At 35.9% G+C, this 24,979-nt stretch overlaps 1 protein-coding gene across 1 annotated transcript in view; it reads right to left on the bottom strand.

The window, feature by feature from the left end:
* Positions 1 to 24,365, bottom strand: part of ANK2 (ankyrin 2) — a 219,823-nt gene extending 195,458 nt beyond the window's left edge. Inside the window, exon 1 of the mRNA XM_087866401.1 lies at positions 23,980 to 24,365. Coding sequence (XP_087722527.1) covers positions 23,980 to 24,114 — 135 coding nt within the window. The 5' untranslated portion in view covers positions 24,115 to 24,365. The remainder of the gene's footprint in view (positions 1 to 23,979) is intronic.
* Between the last annotated feature and the right edge of the window lie 614 nt (positions 24,366 to 24,979).

The following is a 24,979-nucleotide window of genomic DNA, read 5'->3' as shown; positions in this document are numbered from 1 at the left end:
ACAGAAATCTGAGGTTAGACCTCTTTACTATTAAACCCAATAACTTAGTTTTAGTCAGTTCTATCCATTCTATTAAATCGTTATTTAGTTTTAGTTTTAGTCAGTTTAGATTTTTAGTTTTAGTCAGTTCTATCCATTCTATTATATTGGAATCAAGTATTTGAAGAATGCTCATTTTGAAGTTTTGTTTATGCTTAATTTGTAAAATTTTCTTTTTAGTAATGGCTTAAGATTTTTAGGAGTTTTGTGCCATTTGTTTTTACATTTAAATTAACACTATATAAGATAACAACCTTAGAGGTCATGAACTTGTTTTTATACTTTGAAAGAAGAGACTGTGTTATTAAAGTTTAAGAAACACCAGTAGAATAGTATTAGATAGCCAGCAGCCTCTACTGGCCCAAAGACGGCAAAGCAGAGCACCTCCCCTCAGTCTGGCTTACAGTGGACCCTCCACAAACACTGGCTGACGAACCTGAAGGAAAGCACATGTTCCTTGGGGAATTTTAATAATTTGCTTATTTTCTTAGGATGCAGTTATTCCTTTATAAAAACAGGACGGTTTATCAGCCTAGCTGAGATCCGCATTTTTATAGCAATACAAAATAAATAAAATTTATTAAAATAACTTGGGGGAAAAATCTTAATAGGAATATTATGAAATAGAGGACATTTCTATAATTCCTTAGGCCTCATCCGAGGAATGTTGGATAAGTTAACTCCATGCCCAGCAAATCATGAGTTGTATGACCTCAAGCCTTTGTGTGTCTCAGTTTCCGTATTAAAAAATAAATGTCCTTTGTAGAGTTGCTGGAGGAATTAAGTAAGATGATTTGAAGGTGCTTAGCCCAATGACAGGCACAGAGGACACACTGAGTTTGTTTTATAATCATGGTTTTTCTTATAAATGATAAATGCAAAACAACAATGGCAAATCTAAGTATAGATGCACACTCATAATATTCTTTAAATATGAAGGTTGTTGCCAGAAGACCAGTGTATCTGAAAATCCTCTGATGTGTGCAGGCGCAGAAGGATAAAAAGGGAACCCAAATGGGGGGTGTGTGTGGTCAGTTTCCAATAATAAAGATTTGACAAGGCACCCTTTTTGTGATATATTAATGCTTTTACTTAAATAACCATACTTTTGTATATGGAGTGCTGGATTGTATAAATAATTTAGGTCTTTTAGTATCTCAAATTGTTATCACTATCCTGTTCTAAACCAAAAATTGGGGAGCAATTGAGAACTGCACACTAGATGAACTAGAATTTTTTAGAAATAATTTCACAAGTTGTCTTTCTGCAGTTTGAACACACACATACGACAGTAACACACTACACCACTAATCCCACTTGGTAATTCCTATTCAGCTGCCATTAACACCAAAATCTGCTATATACCATTTGTACACTTTAGCTCCAGCATGCAGATTAACCTACATTTTTAGTGTCATTTCAATAGGTCTTTAGATTGCTACTAAGTACAAAATACTGACAGGTGAGCTAATATTCAAAGAGCGTTAATGCGACTTCCCCAAAGACTGTTTTTATTCCAGCGACCTATGTGCTAAGAATATTGGCTGAAATACAGGTGTTCATAATTTTGCTTTTAAAATATTATTTAAAATAATTACTACAAATAAAATTGAGACTTGGGATCAGAACAATAACTAAGTTTAACTAAACAGATAAATTCTACCTGAATATTTTAAGCATATATCTTATTATACATGAGATTGTTTGAAATTACATTTTTATATATAGAAAAGGATTTTTTCCTTAGTATTGCATATGACATTGATGTCTTTTAAAGATTTTATTAATTTATGAGAGAGAGGGAGCCCTCATAGGAGCTGGGGGGAAGGGCAGAGAGAGCAGGAGAAGCGGGCTCCCCACTGAGCAGGGAGCCTGAGATGGGGCTCCATCCCCAAACCCCAGGATTATGACCCAAGCCGAAGGCAGACGCTTAACCCACTGAGCCACCCAGGTGTCCCTTGTCATTGATTTTTACTAGCACACTAAATAATTTCACTCATCAATGCTTTCCTTAAGATTACCACTTGTAAAAAATAAGAACCGAATACAGCATACCAATTCCATCCCTTTCAGAACATTAAGATTATTTCACAATACTATGTGAAGAGTCATAAATCCTTTGTACAACTCTTATATTTTAAAAGAGAGTAAACCTGGAATATTATACAGCAAGGGGCATAGGAATGAGTATAAACCATATCTATACAAGCATCAACAGATCTCACAAAAACAATGTAAAGCAAGATAAGTCAGACCCAAAAAAGAACATCTTTATGATTCCATTTATTAAAGTTCAAAAACTGACAAAACTAATCTATACTGTTAGGTGTCAGAATAGTAGGTTCTGGGGGCGCCTGGGTGGTAGAGTTGGTTGGGCAGCTGATTCTTGGTTTCGGCTCAGGTTGTGATCTCAGGGTGGGGAGATCGAGCCCTCCACAGAGTGTGGAGTCTGCTTGGGGCTCTCTTTACCTCTCCCCCTGCCCCTCCCCACCTCTCACTCTCTCTAAAAGAAATGAATAAATCTCTAAAAAAAAAAATTAGCAGATTCTGGAAGGAGACAGAAAAACACATCTAGTTCCTGATAATGTTCTAGTTCTGGGTGTTGTAAACGGGTGTGACAAATATCAAGATGAACATTATAATTTATGCATTTTTGTATGTACATTATAATTAAATGAAATGTTTACTTAAAAAAGATGGTGACACTGAAAAGTAAGTTGTTTTATAACTTACATAATGGTAACAAAATCACTGAAGACTAAATAGATGGAAACATTAGTATTCAAATATTAGTATCTTCTCACAGTGGAGGCAATTGTTCTAATGCAGAATGTTCATATTATGCAAGGCTTTTAATGAAAACACATTTAAGGTACTACTCGGTCTAAAAACCAATGCAGAGTACTAAATATCCAATTTTGTTCTTTAACTCAAAAGGCGTCCTAAGTCAAATTTTAGAGTATCTTTTTATTAGTTTTTCTGACGTCTACTGAGCTTTGCAATTATAAAAACCTTATGTAACTATTTGATCAGACATTGATTATATTCCTCCTTTAGCATTAGTGAAGGTTATTACACTTTTCTTATCCTTTGTACATATTGTACAAATACTACTCCCCAGGTCCTCAAAATGCTTACTACAAATCAAAGAAGACCAGATCTGGTTCAGAGATCTCAGCTGTGAAATCCTCTGGAATAAACATAAGCGAAGTAACTTGCCACACACAATTTTATACTTCAAAAAATTTTTCTACAGTCACTTTTCTGTGACACTCACTCTTCTGAAAACTGAACCAAAAAATTAATAATATGATGATGCCCTTCCATTGAGGATTAGAATTACTACACAAGAACACAAAAATCCTAAGCTAGTAGAAACCATAACTCTAAGCCAGAAAAGACATTTGTGAGTACACTGGATAACTGTTTTATACTTCAAATTCCCTACATGCTTTTGAACTTTTCAAAAGTTCTTATGTATGTCTATTTTTAAAAGAATTATTGAACAGAGGAATATGAATTTCCCAGTTAGTATTTCATGACACAGAAGTCTAACTTGAAAAATGACTGTTTTGCTGACATTAGTTTGGCTTCAGAAAATGTTTCTAGGGGCGCCTGGGTGGCTCAGTCGTTAAGCATCTGCCTTTGGCTCAGGGCATGATCCCGGCATTCTGGGATCGAGCCCCACATCAAGCTCCTCTGCTGGGAGCCTGCTTCTTCCTCTCCCACTCCCCCTGCTTGTGTTCCCTCTCTCGCTGCCTGTCTCTCTCTCTGTCAAATAAATAAATAAAATCTTTAAAAATAAATAAATGAAATTTAAAAAAAAGAAACTGTTTCTATATCCAGGCTCATTATTAAGATGCTTATTGTAATAAGACACATCAACACGTTCAGCAAAATGGGAACTTTTACAAAGATAGGTGGAAGCATTCTTTTATATACATATATACGTTTGAGAGAGAGAGACTGCATGAGCACAAGCAGAGGGGGATGGGGGGTGGGCAGAGGGTGAGGGAGACAAGCAAATTCCCCACTGGGTGGGGAGCTCGACCCGGGGCTCGACCCCAGGATGCCAAGATCATGACCTGAGCTGAAACCAAGAGTCAGACACTTAACCAGCTGAGCCACCCACGCGCCCCTGATAGGGGGAAACATTCTTAACTGCTTATAATTTCGCTTGCCCACTGACCTTTATGGTGAATTTAAGTAACTTCTCATAAGGCAGAAAATCCACAGGCTTTGATTACTCGCAGGCTGACATATGTTCTGCCTATGACCCTGAAACACCACAGAACTCAGAAGTTCCATCACTAAATACAACATGTCAGTTTCTCCTGAGTTTAAATGGGAAAATGATAAGTTTGTAGATTTCACAACATTTACAAATCTCTACTAAGAAAATCAGAATAACAGGGAAAACATTTTGCTGTAGATGTAGTTCAGATGTCAGATTAAGTAACTGGAGATTGATTTTAAAGACTTAAATTGAAGAGCACTGCCATTGAATGCTGCAGATTTTGTCAAGGGATAAGATACTCTTTGGGAGGGGTCACTTACATGGACAGATTTCAGACATCACTGCTTCAGTCAGGTAAGAACCTTAATGATTGCTTTAGCTAATAAACTATTCAACAAAAGTTAATACTATTGTTTGAACTGGTATATTTGAAAAGTCCTGCTTAGTTTTTTCCATTCAAGATGCTGATGATGCAAAGGCAAGCAAAATAGTCCACAAATCCTATACGAAATGTTATAGGTTCTCCATAGTATTCCCTAATATTTTCAATAGCTAAAGTAACATGGAAATCTGCATGCAACATGCCAACAACAAAAATAATGAAAACTTAGAGCTCCACAATAGAAGCTGAGCAATGCATACGACATCACATATGGTTGAATCCTGAACCGTTGTTATTGCTCAGGGAGCTCCGACTGGTATTAATTGTGTGTAAAATAATGAAAAATTTAAATAACTTGTATCCCAGACCAAATCTCCTTTCTAATTTCCAACTAGCTGGACATCTCTGTAAAAATGTTCTGCCAACATTAAACTCAATATACCCCAAATGAATATGGGCCCAAACATGGAAGAGCTTATCAAGCTTTTATGCAATGTTCACAAATTTCCAAAGGAATTCCCTTTTGGACTGTCGCTGGTCATAGAAAGAGTAGGATTTATAAATGAATAATCGCCAACAGTAATAACATTTAGGTCCCAAGAAAAAAGAAAGCTTTTGATATGACTGAGTAACAATATTGAACTCTTTAAGGAATCTTCTCTACACAAAACTCTTTTTCATTCCCTGACTAATCACCATGTTCAAATTTCACAGGACCTTTGAGGGGGAAAGATATTTTAGAGTTCATCCCACTGCTATACTTGAGGATCAGGATAAATGGACCCGAATTAGGTTTTAGTCTCCCTTGAAGGCTCTTAGAACTGTCGGGATATGAAAAAAAACCCCAACCAAGTGAAAATATCTTTCATCAATTTTTTATCATCCAGGCATCCTACAGCGTTAATTTACTATTGCCCTTTTGAGGTAGGCACTGCATTTTTATCCCCATTTGTCTGATTATACTTCAGACCATCTGCTCTGAAGCAGACATCACTCAAACAGAAGCAGCTTCGTGACACAGCACAGATGATGTGCACACCGCACCCCCCGGATGGCACATACTGAAAAGTAGCCTGCTTCTTTAGCATTGAATTATTCAGGATTGAAAAAAAAAAAAAGTACATTCTTGCAATGAAAACTTCAGAATGGCTTATTTTATAGTATAACCATTATCTTAAAATAACTTGCATTTTTTTTCCCCTGTCATGATATATACCCTTACACAGTTAATGTTCGTGTAGCCCCGTTAGGAAGTACATGGAAACAGAGAAGGGTTTTTTGTTTACAACAGCCTAGAGTACATCTGTAAGTGTCGGTCAGATTGATTTTTTCTAGGGAGATCACTTAATTACAGCTTAACAACGCCACACTGTGACAACCTGACTCTACTTGTTTAAATACAGTTCTGAACTCATTTATACTGTTTTTTTTAAAAAGGCCAAGTTAGAGCAAATGCGTCACTCAATTCAAATTTTTTATTTTCCTTTTTTTTTTTGAGTACACAGAATTTTGAATTCATTACTTTCTAATATAATTTCTTGTCTCAAGATAATATATTTATTTTCTAGGAATAATAGACCCAAGAATTCTGGTTGTGCCACCCTTGGAGTTTTTTTTCTTTTTCTTTTGGAAAAATCTTTCTAATTACTGGGTGTCAGGAATTTCAGCATGATAATTATGTTGTTTATTAGGAATAATTTGTGTCTTTAGTCCCTTTCATTAAGCTGCTATTAAGTTCATTGTCATCTGTAAGTTGGCAAGGGCCCATCTTCCCCTTGTGCATATAATTTTTGAGAAGTTATTTATTCGCCCCATTCTCTAAGGTATGTGGGTCCCAAACGGGCTTGCCTTCAGCCTCTTTTGCTTGTTTGTGATGATCTACGTGGACACGGAGTGCCAACAATGAACTTTAGAAGGCAAAATTACAATTCGAGGAAGTCAGCATTATGCTAAATGTAATCTATACAATCATTTTTACATCCATTTCCTGGCCCCCATCATGCTGGTTTAGTGGTAGACAGCAGAACATCAACAAACTTTTTAAAATCAAATTTTAAAAAGCTAAAGAATTTGTGAGGTGGCTGGGTGGCTCAGTTGGTTAAGCAGCTGACTCTTGATTTCAGCTCAGGTCATGATCTCAGGGTGGTGGGATTGAGCCTCATGCCAGACTCAGTGCTCAGCCAGGAGTCTGCTAGGAATTCTCTCTCTCCCTCTACTCCCGCCTCCCACTTGCACTCTCTATTTCTCTCTCTCAAATAAATAAATATTAAAAAAAAAACTAAAGAATTTGTAATATATGCACTGTTTAAGAAGGAAATCACTTCTAAGTTAGACTCACTAAATGGCCTTGATTAAATTACAGCAACATCTAAGTTTTACCTATCTAAATGTGTATACACTGGAAAAATCATAGCTTCAGTTTGAAAAAAATGTAAACAAATTAGACCACAAGTTCTTTTGATAATAAGTAATTAAAATAGTTTAATCAGTCCTTAACAATAAATTAGTCAGGAATCAGACAACTGTTTTTGAAGCACCTACTGTGTGCCAGACATTGTGTTAGGTATAAGGGCTTGAATGTAGAAGAAATATGATCCATCCTCTCAAAAGATTCTTTAAAAGAGTAATTTTAGCTGCAGTACAGTCCATAAATTAGAAGTGGGCAAAAGTGGATTCAGGGAGATCAATTTAGAGGCAGTAGTCCAAGCAATAAACGCTTGTTTTGTTTACAAACATATTACAAACAAATATGTTGGCTCACAAACATATTGAGACATAGAATAAGAATAGCAATATAGTATTTGATAAAGTTCCTGGTGATAAGTCAGGTGGGAAACCTAGCAGGCCTGGGGATTAGCATGTGCAAGGTCATACCAGCATAAAAGAACACAGTATGCAAAGAACTCTGAGTAATTCAGTGCATGTGAATTACAAAGAACATTTTGAAAACAAGAAAGAAGTAAAATTCTAAAAGTCAGGCAGTGCCCAGACCATGACTGTTCTTGTATGCCATAATAAGAAGATTGTCACTTTTGGGGGGGGGAGGGGGTGTGCAAAAAAAGCCAGAATCAGGATGTTGTTTTGAAATCACTCTAGCAACATATGGAGGATGAGTTAGAGGGGAAAGAGAATGGAGTTTGTGGGACGGTTTGGAATACTATTGCAATAGTCCTGATAAGCAATGTCATCAGGGACAGCAATGTGAAAAAGACACAATTTGTTATATAGGGAAAAGGAGCTATAAAATTTGGGGAAATCAAATTTGAGGGTTTATGGAAGAGAAGAAATTAAGGAAAACCTGGAGACATCTAGCTTTGGCAGGTAATCAGTGACACTTCCAATCAAGAACAAGAATTTGGGGGATAGAATACCCTAAAATTGGAGAGACTACAATAGTTTGCACTATTGCTACATAGTAGTATGTTGAAAATGCAAGACTAAAAAGTGCAGGAGAGGGGCACCTGGCTGGCTCAGTCAGAAGAATATGTGACTCCTGGTCGCAGGGTTGAGTTCTAGCCCCACATTGGGCAGAGATTACTTAAAAATAAAATCTTAAAAAAAAAAAAAGTCCAGGAGAGTATGAACTAAAGAACTAGGCCATAGCGTAACCTCTGGGAGATGGCCCAGGTTTTTGGTAGTGATACCAGATTTTGCTCTACTCCTTACCATTTCTCTGTCCATAAAACTCCTATGACTAGGGAAGCCCTTCTGTATTGCCTCAGGAAGCAAATAGTATTGGCCTATCAATATCTCTCATGAAATGCCAGGAAGTGCTAATAAAATAAACATTGCAGTATATATGTATACAGCAGTATATGCACACATAGATACATATATATGTATAGATACAGATAATACACATAGATACATATCTATATATATATACACATACATACATATATACATATATATACACATATGATATATATATATATATATCAGTGAGACTAAAATAGAATTTTGTGCAGGAGCTTTCTAATGAGCTCAGAATCCTGGTATCATGCAGCTGGCATTTCCCCATAAGACTGGGATACAATTGAGGTATTGCTTTATCCTCAATGGATGTGACCTGCTGTAACTTTCTAAATTTACCTCCGTGCTGTGAACTGCAATTGTCAAGAATGGTTTGAGCTATTCAACTCTAACTCCATGCAAGGTATAGAGCTTATGTAATTTTACGCTGAAACATAAAACATAGGATGGAAAACTGACTTTAAAAAGGAATGTGTTTGATTAATTACAGTACCTAACACATTGCAGTGAAAAAAAGATTAACATATCAAGTATTTGTAGCTTGCACGACTCTTTTTTCCTAAACATTTCAGCTTATACTACAAAATCCCTCTGTTGGAAATCAGTCAATAAAAACTCCTCTAGTTATTACTGAATTTCAAAGAATATCTGCACTTCTTCTGAAGCAGCTTTCAAAACAAATTCTTGATTTGTTGGTATAAGAGCATTGGCATCAACTCTAAACAGAATTTTGAAAAGGAAACTCCTAATTTAAACATAACTAAAAACAAAAGCAGGGTTAATTCATCTGATAGAACTAAGCTTTGGTTCTGATGTCTAAGACCCTTCTAAAAGAAAAATCAGGCCTAAGCCAGGTTTAATGAGAAAGAAAGAATTCTCTACTAGTTGTTTTTTATTATTTGACTTTATAAGAATTTATATTAAGTGGACCCTGTGGGTCTCTTTCCCAGAGGCTTGGGATAGCTTCTTTAGAACACCTTCTGAACCTACCGACTTCCCTCTGGGGTCCCAAAACACCCTGAGCATGCAATCATTCACCAGGGCCCCCAGCTTACCTGTTTACCTGTTTATCTCCCTAACTAGCCTGGCCCTCTGGGGTAGAGAGAGTCCATGACTTACACAGCACAGTGCCCAACAAAGAGTAGCTCAATAAACATTTGTGGAAATGAGACAAAATAAAGGAAGAAGTTCAAGGAAGAAGTTTACTCGACCAAAGAGGGGCCTGAGCCTGAAGCAGCATTGGTCAATACGAACTAAACTCGTGAAAATTTTGCTGCATCAAGTAAATACTTTTGCAGATTTATTAAATTTTAAAACTTGGTTTCAACTCTTGATTAGTAAAAGTTATACTTGCTATATTAATTTATCCAAAATTCATTCCCTAAGATTAAATTTCTTTGAGGTTTCCTTTATAATTCTATCAGATATCCACAATAAAACCAAATAACGCCTAACTCTTCCTAAGGGTAAATGAATGAAGAGTAATGAGTAAGGATGGCCTCCATCTGTATCATTACTGTCTTTCGGTTGAAGTCATGACTAAACTACTGTCCTTAGCAATGGACTGGATTTACATAGGCTCTGGAGCTCAACATTCTCTGACTCTGACAACAATGACATTAGCAAAGAAATTAAATATAAAAGGAACCACTATCTTAGTGATACCAACTACACAGAACCATTAGTATTCTGTCTTTTTAGAAATAAGAAACTATAATTTTATTCTTCTCTGGGGGAAAAAAAACCTTTATATACAGCAATACATAAGCTTTTATTATTGTCTAAATTATCCAAAGAAGAGAATTCCTGACTACTCATTATTTCTGAATGCATAACAACATACGGTAATACCTTTCAATAACCTCAGTAGTTACTGTAAGACTAATTAACTTTCTAAATAAAAAAAGAGATCATTGGTTTGTTGAAATTATTCTGACCAAGATACAGAAAAGAGAAGCTGTTTTCTCTTGGAATTATTATGCATATAATATATACCTCATTTTGGTCATAGAAAATCTATATATTTAATTCCACTTCTACATTCTTATATAAATAACTACCCTGTGGTACAACATATAATATTAAAACTGACATATATGTATGTATATGTGTGTGTAGTGTGTGTGTATGGTATGTGTGTACATGTGTGTGTGTGTGTGTGTGTGTGTGTGGCGAGAGCATCATATATCCCATCTTCAGAATGAAACTATAATTTTGCTTAAAGGCAGGAATCATGTCTTATGATTCTTAGAATTTCCAAAGGCTAGTTCAATGCCTAAAATACATTAGCCAATAAAGATCATTATGTTGATAATGAAACCTTGGGAAGGGCATTATCGTGTATACAAAGCTTATACAAAGCCGACAAGAGGTAAGATAAATATAAGTTATTCTAGCTTTAATTGCTCAAAAATTAAACTTAGAAAATTTCTAAAGGAGAATTAGGTTACTTTTGGACACATAAAAAGATCGCACTAGAACTTTTTTTGCAAAGCAGTAGTTAACCTTAGCCAAAAAGATCTTGTTCATCCAACAAAATTAACTTAGTTGAAATGTCAAAACTCTTCATAAATATCACTACCATAGATACCTCATTATTGGTCCTTGACCTAGAACGAAGTGGCAGGCTACTTTTGTTAAAGGACAAGTCTCGTGAAAGTAAGAGATATTGAGAATTTCATTTAAAAGATGTTTACATTGGGCCATTTCTGATTAGCAACATTTAAAAGAGGAACCCAGCACATACCGTGAAGCATGATGAGAACTTGGGTCTATGTTCAAATCCTGTGGCATCACTACAGGATACAATCCTCCAGCTGGAGAAGCTCCATTTCCATTTGGTTTATTTTTCCCACGTGTAAGAATTGTGGGGCATTTTAGTCACTGAGTTCCCCCTATTGGTAATATCCTCTCATAAATGTAACTATTAATTTAGCACTTATGAAGTAAAGTAATTATTACAAAGATCTAACCTGGCCTAAAGTCTTTCTCTCTGTTTATGATTTCAAGTAAGAGAATTGATTACACGTGCTTTGACTGGGTTTACCACATGTCTTTCACTGTTTTTTTGTTTTAAGATAATTGTCAAAAAGCATTGTAAGCAAGCAAGACAATTCTTCATCATTTTTACGTGATTCGTGTATATTTATGTAATTTTAGTGATTCCTTTATTGAAATTTATGAATATTTTCCTACCGAAGAGGGACTGACAGGCACCATGGTAAGATGCTACATGCCACCTGCACCTGCTTCTTCTAAATTGTCTGTCCGTGAGAGACCCTACAACTGTTTGCTTTTGTGTGCATACACTCTGCTGCTCAACCAGGCCACAAACTCCTTAAAGGAATGGACACTATTTTGTACTTGTATTTCTTCCTCATGCTTTCCACTATAATGTTAATGGTTAATTGTACTGTATGCCAAAAGCATTTATATTCTCATTTAATCCTCATAAACCACCCAAATAAAGAAACTGAGGCGTAGTGAAGTTAAGCCACTCGTCCATGGACTTTTGGTAATAAATGCCAGAGCTGAGACTCGTCTCCAGTCTCACTCAGAGGCCATATCATAACCACCCAGCATTACGGTCTCCCTAGAGCCCCCATTACAGTTTTCACTATTCACTTTTCACTACTGACTGATTTACAGGATTATCTGTTGCTTTCTGTTTGGGGGAAACGTTACTGCAGCCACATTCCGAGCCCAGTGATCATGTTCTGATCTCTCTTGCTGTCAGTTCCCTGTCTTGTGCTAGGGGCAGAGCCCAAAGTTTGAACCATAAGGCACTGAACCCTCTAAAATACCAAGATTTCTTTTCTTTAACATTGCTAACCCAGGAGTCGTGACTTTGAAGGACACGGTTATACTATTTCAAAATATTACTGCACACTCTATTTGACAAGTGAATCTACAGCAATGTCTCTATCACAGTGATCACCATTATCATGCAAAGGAAAAGTTTTGTCAAGCTCCGCAGCGTGGTAAGCTTCAAAGACAACATTCGTTCCTCTGTTTTTAAAGCAGCATGCAGACTTTTACTAGCTCATACTGACGTATTTCCCTGAGTGGGATTTAAACCTGGACTGCCTCCAAGAGGGATGAAACCTCTCTCAGCTGTTCTTAATTAATCACCACACCTGCTGTTTAAATGTTGGTTACACCTATAAGAAAGGTTAATAGTAAATCTTATTTTCCCAGTAAAAATTAAGTAGTAAAAATGTACTCGTTAAAAGTCTGTTCCTACATAATAAAAATTAAAAAAAAAAAAACTTGGTTCCTCCAAATTAATTGAAAAGCTAAATAACAGTAGGATATTAAATAAAATAATAATTTGTTACAAAATCCAAAAAATAAGTATATATCCTATTAGAGTATTTGTCTAAAATCATATAACTTCTTATGTTCTTTACTTCCTTTTTTGTTCTTATAATTTCCCTTTCCTTAAACAAGGTAAGGGGATCAATATAAAATATTCTCATAGAACATTTGAAAAATAAATTTTTTAAAAAATCAACCAGCAGCCATAATCCCATTATTCAAGCTTAACTGTGCATAATTTGACGTATTTTCTTCTAGAATTTTTCTACATATACACTACAGATGTGTGTATAATGTTTTTACAAAGTCAAGATAGTAACACCCTATCTTCTTCTTTTAAAACATCACCAAGTAAGTATTGCCTACATCATTCAAAAGTTTTGAAAGATATTCTAAATCTCATACAATAGTTTATAGATAGATTATAATTGGTTTTAGCCTCTAATCATTTGTACAACTAGTACCTTTGATTTTCATTACTGTCAAGAAGGCTATGGTAAAAAGTTTTTATGTAAGTCTTTGTGCCTGTTTTGATTATGTCCATTGTTTAAATTCCTAAAGGTGAAATAATCATTTCAAAGATGTAGATTCTTGGTACATATTAGAATATTGCACAACTGACCTCGAGAGAGACTGAATCAAAAGTTGCAGTAACACCTGTTTGTGGAAGGGCCCATCCTAACACAACAACGTGCTCAAAGTTGCTTGGCTCAACTGATATGTGTATCATTATGGTTTTGACTTATCTTTCCTATTTTTGAAGAATTTGAAAACTGAGTTATACAATTATTGCCTATTACATTTTTTGTCTTCTTTGACTTGTCTGTTCACATTTTTGGTGCTTTTAGAGTTTTAAATGTCTTTTTTAATTTTAAAAACTTTTATTGACAAGTTAACATCTTGTCGTATTTGTTGCAAGTTTTTCTGAGTTTGTTATTTTCTTTATCTTTTGACCTTCAGAAGTTCTAAATTTTATAAATTAAAAAGTATAAACCTCACTTTTAGATTTTTATACCATTGCTTTTATGCTTTCCAATACTGAAATCAATGAAATACTTCTCTTCATTTTCTTTTAGCTTTAAAAAATTACTTTTCTTCCATTGACTTTTAATTACTTGGAATTTATTTTGGTATTAAGCATAAGTTATAATCTTACTTGAAATTTTCCAAGTGGGCAATTTTTTCCAATTGTTGAAAATCTTTCAACCCACTTTTAACTTCCTCTAATGTCTCCTTTGTAGCATTTTCCTTTTCTTGAAAAACCAGCATAACATAGTGAGCTTAAATCTATATTTCAATCCTTGTTCCACCACTTACCATTAACGTCTGACTCTGAGCAAATTACTGAACTCAAGCCTCAGTTTTCTAGTCTATAAAATGCAGAGTCATGTGCATGAAATAATGTAATATATGTGAAAGCCCTAAGGAGAGTGCATTAGGTAGCAAACACTCATTAAAGGAAATTTTAATACTGGACTCACAAAGCTATCATGAGTAAATGACATTTCTGTTCTGTCAGTGGTATGCAGAACACCATTACAGAACCTGGTAAATTAATAGGAGCTAAATAAATGGTAGTTATTATTATTAATAATTAATATAGAATCCCCCTATATTCCTACATTTCTTTTATTTATTTATTCATTTATTCATTTATTTATTTATTCTACTGTTATTTTCCACATCTAAATCAGCTTTTGATCCTGAGTAGAACAGATCTATTCTCAATGCTGGATCAAGAGGTTAGGAATGGACCAGAAAGTAATGAAGGATCAATAACTTGGCTGAAATTGTCCATGGCTAGACTCTGACGCATAGATGTATCTGAATGGGTCACATTTTATTTATTTTTTTAAGATTTATTTATTTGAAAGAGAGAGAGAGCAGGCATGGGTGAGCATGTGGGGGTGGTTGGGAGAGGGCAGAGGGAGAGAGAAACTTAAGCAGAATCCACACTGAGTGCAGAGTCTGACATGGAGCTTGATCCCATGTTCCCAAGATCACGACCTGAACTAAAACTAAGAGTTGGACACTTAATCAACTGCACCACCTAGGTGCCCCTGTATGGGTCACATTTTAAACAGGAATGGAAGTTAACATGTCCATCTGGATCATTGCTTAATTCTTCAAAAATTAATTGGTGAGTATATGTAAATCAATACCAAAGAAAAGATTGATTTTCAGTCTGTATTTATATAATTTATAATATATACCAATATATATTATATAATAATAGAAAGAGAAAGGAAAAAGAAAAAAAAGAAAGAAAAGAAAAGGAAAAGAAAAGAAAAATAAGAAAAGAGCATGTAGACAATAAACTTCATCATTTACTTTCTTGGAAGAGATTAATTTAATACTTACTTTTACAGATCTTTTAGAAATGCATATAGAATTTTAAAAGTTGAAAATATATAGAATGACTTTTTGACACTTCACATTAGTTGATGTACTAAGAAATTTTAATAAGACCAGAAGAACTTTGCTAATCATCTGTCATGTGCTACATGACTATTCAGGCAGAAGTGTGGAATTCAACCAGGCTATTGTACTAGATGTCGATTCCAGGAGAGAATCAGATCATTTGGAACAATCTTGCTGTTAAAGCTGGCTGCTCAACAGTGGAATGAAATTCCAATTAAAAAAAAATCGGACACAGTTGCACAACTATGTCTTATAGAACCTCAGTGCCTAGATTTCTGACGGGACGTTACAAGGTTAAACAATGAATAAAGGACTCTATATAGGTATACAGTAATTATTAGCTTTGGGAAGTGGAGCTTAAATGTACTCTAAGTGCTGTCGTTTAAAATTCCATTGCTGTGCAAGGCAAGCACTTTCCTCCTTTTAAAACCATACAGAAGAACTGCAGGAGTTCATACCATATTATGTACTATAGATATATGGACAAGTTTGTGAGACATTTGCTAGCAGAGCCAACTCCATTCTCGTGTGTCCTGTGTGGTCTTGGTTTCTGTAATTGCCACTAAATAGAATTTTGGCAATCAGTTGAATTAAGCTGGATTAGAAGAATCTTAAGAAAATGTGAAGGGTTTTTAGGCTCCTGTGCCCTTTTGCGCTGATAGTACATATTCAGCCCTCTCTCTTCAGTAAAATCAACCTCTTAGAACATAAAGCAGTAGTTATCATACTTTACTGCACTCAAGGGTTACTTAGAGATCATGCTTAATCTTGTTAAATAGATACTCTTGGCTCCCACCTCAGAGATTCTAATTCTGGAGGTCTGGAGTGGGGCTCAGCAATCTACATCACTTTAAAACACCCCAGATGATTCTTCTGATGTGAGTGGTTCACAGAACACACTACGGGAGGTGCTGACATAAAGGATTAGCTAGACCTTTCATTCTATGTATTTATGACACAACCCAAACACGCCTTATCCCTCATGTCATCATCAATCATTTAGTCGGTCAAAATGTTTGATGTAGGAATGCCTAAGAAGCTGAATATAAGCCAGTTAAAAAAATTATTATGTATCATAGATACATGGTCAAGTTTGTAAAACATACACCTTATTGGTAAAAATTTTTTGAATGCCTTTTATTTCTGAAAATTGCCTTTTTCCTTTTGTATATCCGGGAGGAAAAAAACTGTATGTGACAACCAGTGATTTCCAAAAAGTTAAGAGTCACAAATTTTCTTGTGTACTTGTTATTTTTTAAAGATTTTACTTATTAATGTGAGAGAGAGAGTGTGCGCGCTTGCACACACACAAGCGGGGGAGGAGCGGCAGAGAGAGAGAGAGAAGCAGACTCCCTGCTGACCAGGGAGCCAGGTTGTGGGGCCCGATCCCGGGACCCTGAGGTCATGACCTGAGCAGAAGGCAAACACTTAACCGTGTGCACTTCTGTTTTACTAGAGGTCTTAGTAGATGCTTTCTAATTTCTTTCAGAAGGTCAACAACCTACAAAGATACAATACTAAAGTAATAAATCTAAAGAGACTTCAACTCTAGTTTCAATACATTATTTCTGTCTGGACAGATCCAATTTCTCATACTTATCCTTGATAAAGAGAGAATTCTAATTTAGACAAATTATCAATTTTTAGAAATTTAAGTACATATGTTTATTTAATGGAGTTGTTAACCAGAATATAGAAATTGTTAGAGTATCCGGTATGACATAATCTTATACATCATATTCAAAGCCCCCTTTTGTAAGTCGTTGATAACTAAGGTAGATAGAGTACCAAAAAATCTCAAAACGTAAAATAATATGTCAGCAACATTTATAATTCATCAAAAACACTGTTTCAATTCACAACCTCTACCGTTGAAATACCCGTCTTTTGCATAGCTTTTAGATGCAAGCATGAGCTCAAAGACACCACTAAAATGATTTCACTTCAGATGATCATTTTAGTATTTTTACTTCGTACAAGCAAATACAAAGAAAGGCACAAAAGTGTTTTACTATAGTCACATAAGCCCACACAAATATGATATGAATGCAAGTTCTGAGAAGTCAAACACTAAAAATTCTGACAGTCAAATGTGATCTAATATGCCCCAAATTTCAAGGAGAACTTTCAAATGAAAATGAAGAAATCAGTAAACCAGTAGATATTTCTTGTGCCATAATAAATTTGAAGTTGAAGTTTTACCCACTAAAAGGGCATTAAATCTAATGCAGCAATTGAAAGTGAGTAAGAAGTATGGCAGATGTCTGTGTGGGAAGGAAACAAAATATGGTTGAAAAGACAGCTCTCTCCCCAGTGTATTCTCAGCCCCATCATATGTGTGACCTTGAAGAGGCCACTAGATGTACAGCGGAACTACTCTTATTAAATATAGCATAAGAAAGACTATTAAATATATAGCATAAGAAAGACTATTAAAAGTTACTACATGGTTCAATGAAGGAATTATGTTTGGTTTAGATGAACCTCATTTTAAGAAAAATATAATAGAAATATTATATTAGATATTGACTGTAATGATTCCTCTTATCACAACGTAATCTTTCAATGAATTTCAAACTTGCATTTTATGTATGACTTGATACAAAGAATGCATAATAATTCAGGAAAACATTTTTATATGGTAAATATGTTTCATACAATTAATATTTCACAGCAGTATTGTGTATGCATTTGCAGTAAAGGTACATTCCTTTTTTGAACAGAAGGTTATAATTAAAACTTCTTAGTCACCAAGTTCTTTAAATGTTTTTAGAGATGTCTTTTGTGCTTCTATCACTTTTCAATTTTCACAGCCTCTGCTTTCATCTGGGGGCTTGTCACCTGCAGCTAGAAAATGCCCACAACTAGATTGGCTAACTTGGGTGATTTCCTAGTCATTAACTTATTCATATTTTCCACAAATATTTATTAAGCATCTATTAGGTGTCAGGTACTCTTTTTTAAGGCGCTGCAAAAAGAGTGGAGCTTCTAATACGCAAACCACTATCTAATTGCTTCTTCTAAAGCAGATTTTGATCAGTGCTCTTTCCCTAGAATAGAATTCAAATTCTAAAGCTTGGCTTATGGAGCTCTTGATAATTCGATCCCAAGATGAGTCTCCAAATTTCATGAGTTCCACACACATCCAATAGAAACTAGGTGTGTCCAAGCTGTGGGGGTTTACACACTGCTTCTCTGCCATTCCAGTGTTACTGTTGACTGCAATGCTGAGTTTGTGATCTGCCCATAATGCTTCAAGATTTGACTTTTCTGTAATCCCCTAATTGAGTTGTCATCCTTAGGTATTCCAGAACACCCTGTGCTTTCTCATCACACCACAGCAATATGGGGACTCCTGTTTTGTCCATCTTAGATTACATTTCTTAAACCAAGATTGTGTGTCTTATTTATCTTGGTAGACCAAGTGCCTGGCATTTAGTGGAAGCTCAACACATACTTACTGAGTATACTTTGTTTTCTTTCCTTTTTTAAAAGATTTTATTTATTTATTTACTTGACGGGGGGGGGGGGGGGGAGGAGCAGCCGAGGGAGAGGGAGAGCAGTGAGCCCAATGAGGGCTGATCCCAGGTCCCTGGGATCATGACCTGAGCTGAAGGCAGATGCTTACCCAACTAAGCCACCCAGGTGCCCCTGAGTATACTTTCTTCTCAGTAGGAACCAAGATTGTACTCTGCTTCCAAGATCTACTACAGACTCCAACTTCTCCATTAGCAGAAGGTACAGCTTAGGCACCAACCAATCACAGTGGATGCTGGCTCTAGCCCTAGAGGAAAGTGCTCCTGGAGGCCCCTTGCTGGTCCAGGCACTATTCTGTTGTTCGCTCATTCAGGGGATGAAGTGGACTGGGGAATCCTGGAAATAAGTTCCAGGTAGCCTCAGTAGAAGACACAGTTTGGTGGGCTCATAGAAGCAACGGTTTCATTAGCCTTTATGGAAGCTTTTCAAGGTGTAAACAATTGGTACAGCTGTTCCTCTCCATATTGGCTGAATATCAGCACTGTCCCTGAGGCATTTCCCACGCACTGGCCTGCACTGGTTCTCCCCTTCTTCAGCATCTTATAGGCACTCATTTCACCACTCACATTGTCACATAATTGCTTATTGGCCTTTAGAGTTAATTGATTACATGTGGATAAGTTCTATTTCTAAAACTAGACTGCGAAGTGCCTAGAGGATAGAGCCATGTCTTATCTTCTTTCAACATTAATCTTTAAATAAATCATCCAAAAATTACATAACCATGCTCTATATCATTTCATGTTTCTTTGAAATGCTTTGTCAGAATAGATTTCATTATATTCTTGGCTCTTTTTAGAGTTAATATCAAAACTCTATGAAGAAATCTTCCTTATAGCAATTATAAAACAGCTAATAAAAATAATACCCAAAGAAAATGAAAACACTAATTCAAAAAGTTATAGGTACTCATATGTTTATCACAGCATTATTTACAATAGTCACTATATGAAAACAACCCAAGTGTCCACTGGTAGATGAATGGATAAAGGAGATGTAATATGTGTGTGTGTGTGTGTATAAATATATATATATGTGTGTGTGATATATATAATATATAATAATGGGATATTATACACACACACACACACACACACACACACACACACACACACACACGAAATATTACACAGCCATAAAAAAGGATGAGATCTTGCCATCCATGACAACATGGATGGACTCGAGGGTATTATGCTAAGTGAATTAAGTCAGATTGAGAAAGACAAATGCCATATGATTTCACTTACATGTGGAATCTAAAAAACAGAACAAAAGACTAAATGAAAAACAGAATCAGAATTATAAATACAGAGAACAAACTGATGTTTGCCAGATGGGAGAGGGGTGGGGAGATGAGCAAAATGTGTGAAGGAGAGTAAAAGATACAGGTTTCCAGTTATGAAATGAATAAGTAATGAGAATAAAAGGTACAACATAAGGAATATAGTCAATGGTACTGTAATAGCTTTGTATGGTGATCGTATGTATCCTTGTGGAGAGCATAGCATGACACAGAGTTGAATCGCTATGTTGTACTCATGAAACTAACATAACATGGTGTGTCAATTATATTCAATTTTACAAAAATTTTTAAATTGAAAACCAAAACAACCTAACTGTGATAATAACAGATTTTCAAGTCCTATCAGGTCTAATGTAAGAGGCAACCACATTTCAGAAGAAAACCCTACCATATGCTCAGGAGCCTAACATCTTCATTAGGAAGCCAGATGGTTTCTCAGTGGATTTGGAATAAGGTCTCTGGAGGTAGAATTCTCTCATCCCTAGAGTTTGAGTAAGAGGAGGGATGCTCGCAGGCATTCGGAATACTCACAACAAATGAACTGGAATCCTGGCCAGCCCATACCTGCAGTTGGGGGTAGGAATCTGCCCAGGTATGTTGCCTACTCTTTTATCTCCATGCAAATATCTCCCTGCTACTAGAGTCCTCACTGCACTAGAAAAGTGAAAACCAGAAACTGTAACTACAGTCTGAAATGTATTTCCAAATTGCTTTTCAAATAATTAGAATATTTTACAGCATCTCAGGAATGTCTATCAGTCTCAACATAATCGTCTAAAACTTAATATTATTATATTTTATATCTTTGTTAACAGAATGGTAACTTATGATTATTTTAATTTGTATCTTTACGAATGAGAAAAAATAATAACTAAATTCATATTTAGTAACTGAAAAGTTAGCAATTGTATAATAATAGAAAAATTTAGTAATTGTGCAAATACAGCCAGACCGATTTGTTTACCTATTGTCCACGGCTGCTTTCGCTCTACACTGGCCCAGAGAAGTCGCTGCCACAGAGGCCAGGTGGCCTGCAACGTCTATAATGTTCGCTCTCTATAGTTCTTTACAGAAGAAGTTAGCTGACCTCTGCTTTGGAATTTAATCTTCAATTTTTATATACATTAGGAAAATAACATATTATTTGTCCAGTTATAGAATTTAAAAAATTTGTGGCATATTAGCTGTTCATCTTTTTCACTGTAACTTTAAAAAGTTGTCATAATGCCAAAATAATATTTAGTTTTCTATTTTTTTGGTATAATTTCCTGTGTTTGCTATGTAATATATCTGGAAATTATTCTGGTCTGGTTTTATCTTTTTTTATTAAAAAAGCATAAGCTTATAATTGGAATTGCAAATATGGACATACAATAACACTGTTCGAGGAGAAGCTATTTCGGTTCCTTACTTTCAACACAATTCCTGATAACTGATTTATCCCTTATTGCTATACTTATCTACACAAATAAATGAACTTAGAATATTCAAAGTTCTAAGTAAAACTTATAGAAAAGAATGAAGTATTGATTTACATAAAACCCAGCAGTTTTAGTATCTCAAATTTATATTTCTTTCCATAAGTTTTGTTCTGATTATGAAAAAAAATGGAAAATTTATTTATTTGAAATATTTGGCCTAATGACACCATAAATTATCTAAAACATTTCTAAGTTTATTTCTATGAAAAAGATGCCAAGTACTTCTGTTTCTGTCTTCCTTGACCAAAAAGGAATATTATAAAAATATAAGTTAATAAGTTCTAAAACTCTTAACAACTGTATAACATTAATTGTGACAAGCATGAATGATGGAAAATGACTAAGGAATATATTTATCTAGATGACTAGGGAGTGAGTGACTTCAGTCTTATAGTACCCATTCAACAGTAAAGAAAGATGATAAGAGTTCTTAAGTTTGAAAAACTTCAGCTAGACAGAACCACGTATTTAGCTTAAGTCATCCTTGGTATTAAGAATTATTATTATTATTATTATTATTATTATTATTATTATTATTACTACGGCCCCACAAAGTGGAGAAATTCTGAGTAGAATATCACTTGGGAAGAAAGACAACAGGTGTATTTCCACCTCTACCATAACTTTCCAACTCACAGCAATCATTATATGCTTCCATCTATAATCATTGACAGAAGAGTTTATTCAATAATCAGCAGACTATAAATATGTTATTTAATTCAGAGAAATCAGATTGTGATTTATTTTTTAAATCAACTCACATTTTTCAGGACCAGTATCTATATTAATAGAAATAGAAGGATTTTAATGAGAGAATGATATTGCTGGTGATTATTTCTTCGAAAACATGTTTTATTGTTTTCTGAACTCTGAAGTTTTGTGTGAATTTCCCACTCCAGTCCTTGGACCTCAAAAGCACTTGCTCTTGTTTACCTATATTTAATTTTTAAAGCACCTTTATTTTCATGCATTGCATTTTTCTTAATGACGTTTAAAAGGTGAAAAAGACGGGATACACTTATGTAACTTAAAAATAGGGAAGGAATTATTGACTAACATTTGAAAGAATGGCTAAAATTCTAAATTAATAAAAAAAAATATTCATAGAAACCACCGGCAGTTGCTTCTGAGGGAATACATTTACACATTGCAACTAAGCAAGCATGTCAAGTTGCTAAAAGGTTACCAAAAAAGTTTACTTTTGCCACCTCAGTTCAGAAATTGCACTAGAAGCGGCCGCTTAGAAATCTGGAGTGACTCTCCTGGTGGATGTGGGTAATGTAACCCATAAGCCAGAAGGAGAAATCTCAGCTGCATGGTTGTTAAGGCCGGGGTTCTCCTCTCCCCCGGCGGGACTGCCCGCCTCCCCACCTTTCTGTTTCTTCTCCTGCCTGGGGTGACTTCCATTCCCTTCCCGGAAGCACCGTCCTCTTTTTCACTACAGTGCTGACAGACTTTCTTTTCACTCCTGCTAACCGCAAACACTGGCTCTGCATGGTGTCTTTATTGATAAGTTCTTAGTTTCTGTTTCAGTTTCACTGGGGTCTGACAGCATTTCAACGCTAGGAAATTACAAGATTCATCCAGATCAGAGTAACAGCCAAAGAGCACCTCAGACTCCTCACCTCCTTGTTCTTCTCACCCCTGGAAATATCAGGTGCCACGTCCTGAATATGACTACAACCGCTCTGTTCCTTTTACTCAGAAATCCTACATATCTTGGTCTCATGGTTTCACTGCAAAATAAATAACTTGCAGTAAGGTCAAATTCCTGGGCCTGACAGATCAAAGATAAACTTTATTCTCCAGCAAATTTGAAAATCAAAATATTTCAGGAAGAGATTGTTGGCCCTCCCTGCCAAAAATCACAATAGGCCTTTGTAACCATTTTAAGGAACATATCATGACTATGAATTATTACACTCTGAAAGTCAACTTAAACATTTGATTGCTCAACTCTTAAACCTCTGTACAAAATATGAGTATCATAATTAGAATGGTATTTAAAGGCCTTTTCACTGAAGTTAGTCAAATATTGGAAGTAAAATGCCTTTACAGGCTGCAACTGGGATTCCAAGTTAGCGTATGCTTAAAAAATGCCCTGTGACCTAATGGAAAATGAACTATACATGAATATATAAATAGGCCAAAGAATGTGACAGGCTGGATGGAAGTGAATCTCTTCAATATTGCTCTCTAAGTCACTCTATAATAAAATATATGTTCAGCTTTGCACACAATTTCAAATTAAACAGGCAGCATCACCGCTTATTTCCAAATGTCAGTTCCTAGCTAAAGCCAAACTCAGGAGACACAAACATGTGACGCTGCGTGGCACGAAGAGGACGCAACAGTGGGCCACCGAACCGGAGGCAGTTGGGTAGTTTGATCACATTGGTTTTATTCTGTCGACTTCCTTCCAGGAAGTTTGGAGGTTGACCAATGAGGTCCACTGTTGATCCTTATGCCACCATCCTCCCCTCCTTCTCGTTTGTGGCTTGGAACTTACCCACGCCCCAAGTTCGCTGGTGTCCTCACTGCTACAGCCATAGTAGTCTGGGGTTTTATCCAATTCCTGCATGTGTCCTTGTGCTCTTACGCTCTTATCCGCATGACAGGACGGGCAGAGAGCTGCATTACCCATCTCAGTGCTACAGTTCCTGCTGTCACTAGGCCTGTGCTTGCCCTCTGTGCTCTGTCCAGGGCTCCCAGGGGGACACTACCGTGGACAATTCATCCAGACGATCCTTGGCTCCTCTGCTTAATTCCCCTGCACGCCCCTCACCAGTTCTCCCCATCTGCTGGCTGGCTTGCTGGTGTCAGAGAGAACTCAAAACCCCAGCAACTGCAGGCTGCATTCAGTGACCATTTCCAATTCAGGCTCTGCCAGTCTATTTTTACACCTACCAGGCCAGCTATGCATGTCAATGGAGTAAGGGGGGGTGAGCTGAGACGGAGCAGGGGAGGGGGCGGTGTTTTGTTTTTCACCCTGTGAGCAGCCTGCTGTACACATGGACTGAAGTGCCTGCTGTGTAAAATTCTACATTGAGAATTTTTGCATTACTCAGTAAATGCCTTCGAGTCCTTTGATTTTTTCCCCCTCTGTCCTTCTAGTCACACCGAACACCACATCTGTTAATGATCTCACTTTACCAGCGTAGTAGGTAGAAATTATTCTTGAAATTGTTTAAACCAAGAGGCATCCCCTCAGCTGACGTACATTATCTTCTTCATGATCATTTACAGAACACAACTGGCCCTCCTTTCAGCATTTAAAATTCATCAGAAACACATCTATCAAAATGGCTCATTTTACAATGGTATAGATGTTTTGAATTTTATAAAGTATCTACAGTTTTCCATTATTTGTGATCATGCCACAGTAGAGCAAACATTTTAATTTAGTTATGTCTTTTTAATTTTTAATCTTTTGAAAATGTTTCCCCCAGCTTTATAAAAAATAATTGAGAACGGCTTTCAAAAACATACATACTATCTCTGAAACCATA

The sequence above is a fragment of the Ursus americanus genome, chromosome 13, assembly GCF_024610735.1.
Source record: "Ursus americanus isolate L20-20 chromosome 13, mUrsAme1.1.p, whole genome shotgun sequence".
NCBI classification, from domain to species: Eukaryota; Metazoa; Chordata; class Mammalia; order Carnivora; family Ursidae; genus Ursus; species Ursus americanus.
Note: the sequence above shows the minus strand (reverse complement) of the source record. Positions and strands in the feature narration are given on the sequence as shown.